At 35.1% G+C, this 667-nt stretch overlaps 1 protein-coding gene across 1 annotated transcript in view; it reads left to right on the top strand.

Annotated features, from left to right (window-relative positions):
• The first annotated feature begins 232 nt into the window (after positions 1-232).
• LOC106877843 (elastase) overlaps positions 233-667 on the top strand; it is a 6,317-nt gene continuing 5,882 nt past the window's right edge. Inside the window, exon 1 of the mRNA XM_014926875.2 lies at positions 233-488. Coding sequence (XP_014782361.1) covers positions 440-488 — 49 coding nt within the window. The 5' untranslated portion in view covers positions 233-439. The remainder of the gene's footprint in view (positions 489-667) is intronic.

The raw sequence follows: 667 nt of genomic DNA, 5'->3' as shown, positions 1-667 counted from the left end.
CTTACCTAGATACCTATCTATCTATCTATCTATCTATTTTTCTCCTTCTCCTCTCCTCTCCTCTCTTTTTTTATCAACCCCCTCTCGCTTTCCCTCAATAATCTCTTATATCTTTGTATTTCTCAGTGCTTCTATAAACTTTTCTATTTTCACTGCTCTTCTTTTCTCCGCTTTTCTTTACTTTCCAACTTTCTTTCTTTCTTTCTTCGTTTCGGTTTGCTTGCATATTCTTTCCTTCTTTTCCCCACGACGTTTACTGCCGTATATAAACTTCTCTACCAGACTGACACAACTTAAAAAAAATTATCAGATAAACTGACATTAGCTCTTAACTCAACGAACTGCGTGTTTTCAGGAATTCTGGGATAGCTTTCTTCACGTCATGGCGAACGAATCGTCTGCAAGCTGCACGTGTTTTTCCAGAAAGTGTTGCTAAACAATGCTATATTTTAGAATATATTCTTGGTATTATTTTGAACTGGTTGTCAGTGAGTATTTGCTTCTAATTTCTTCTTACTTGCTTTTATGTTTATATATTTCTACGTACATAATATGTTTAGTTATTCGTGTGGGTTCCTATGTTCTATGGATGTTTGTGTGTGCGCGCTAGCACGTGTATGTATGGCATGTCTATGGTTGCATCGATATATATATATATATATATATA

The sequence above is a fragment of the Octopus bimaculoides genome, chromosome 3, assembly GCF_001194135.2.
Source record: "Octopus bimaculoides isolate UCB-OBI-ISO-001 chromosome 3, ASM119413v2, whole genome shotgun sequence".
NCBI classification, from domain to species: Eukaryota; Metazoa; Mollusca; class Cephalopoda; order Octopoda; family Octopodidae; genus Octopus; species Octopus bimaculoides.
The sequence above is the reverse complement of the archived record's forward strand: the minus strand, read 5'-3'. Positions and strand labels throughout refer to the sequence as shown.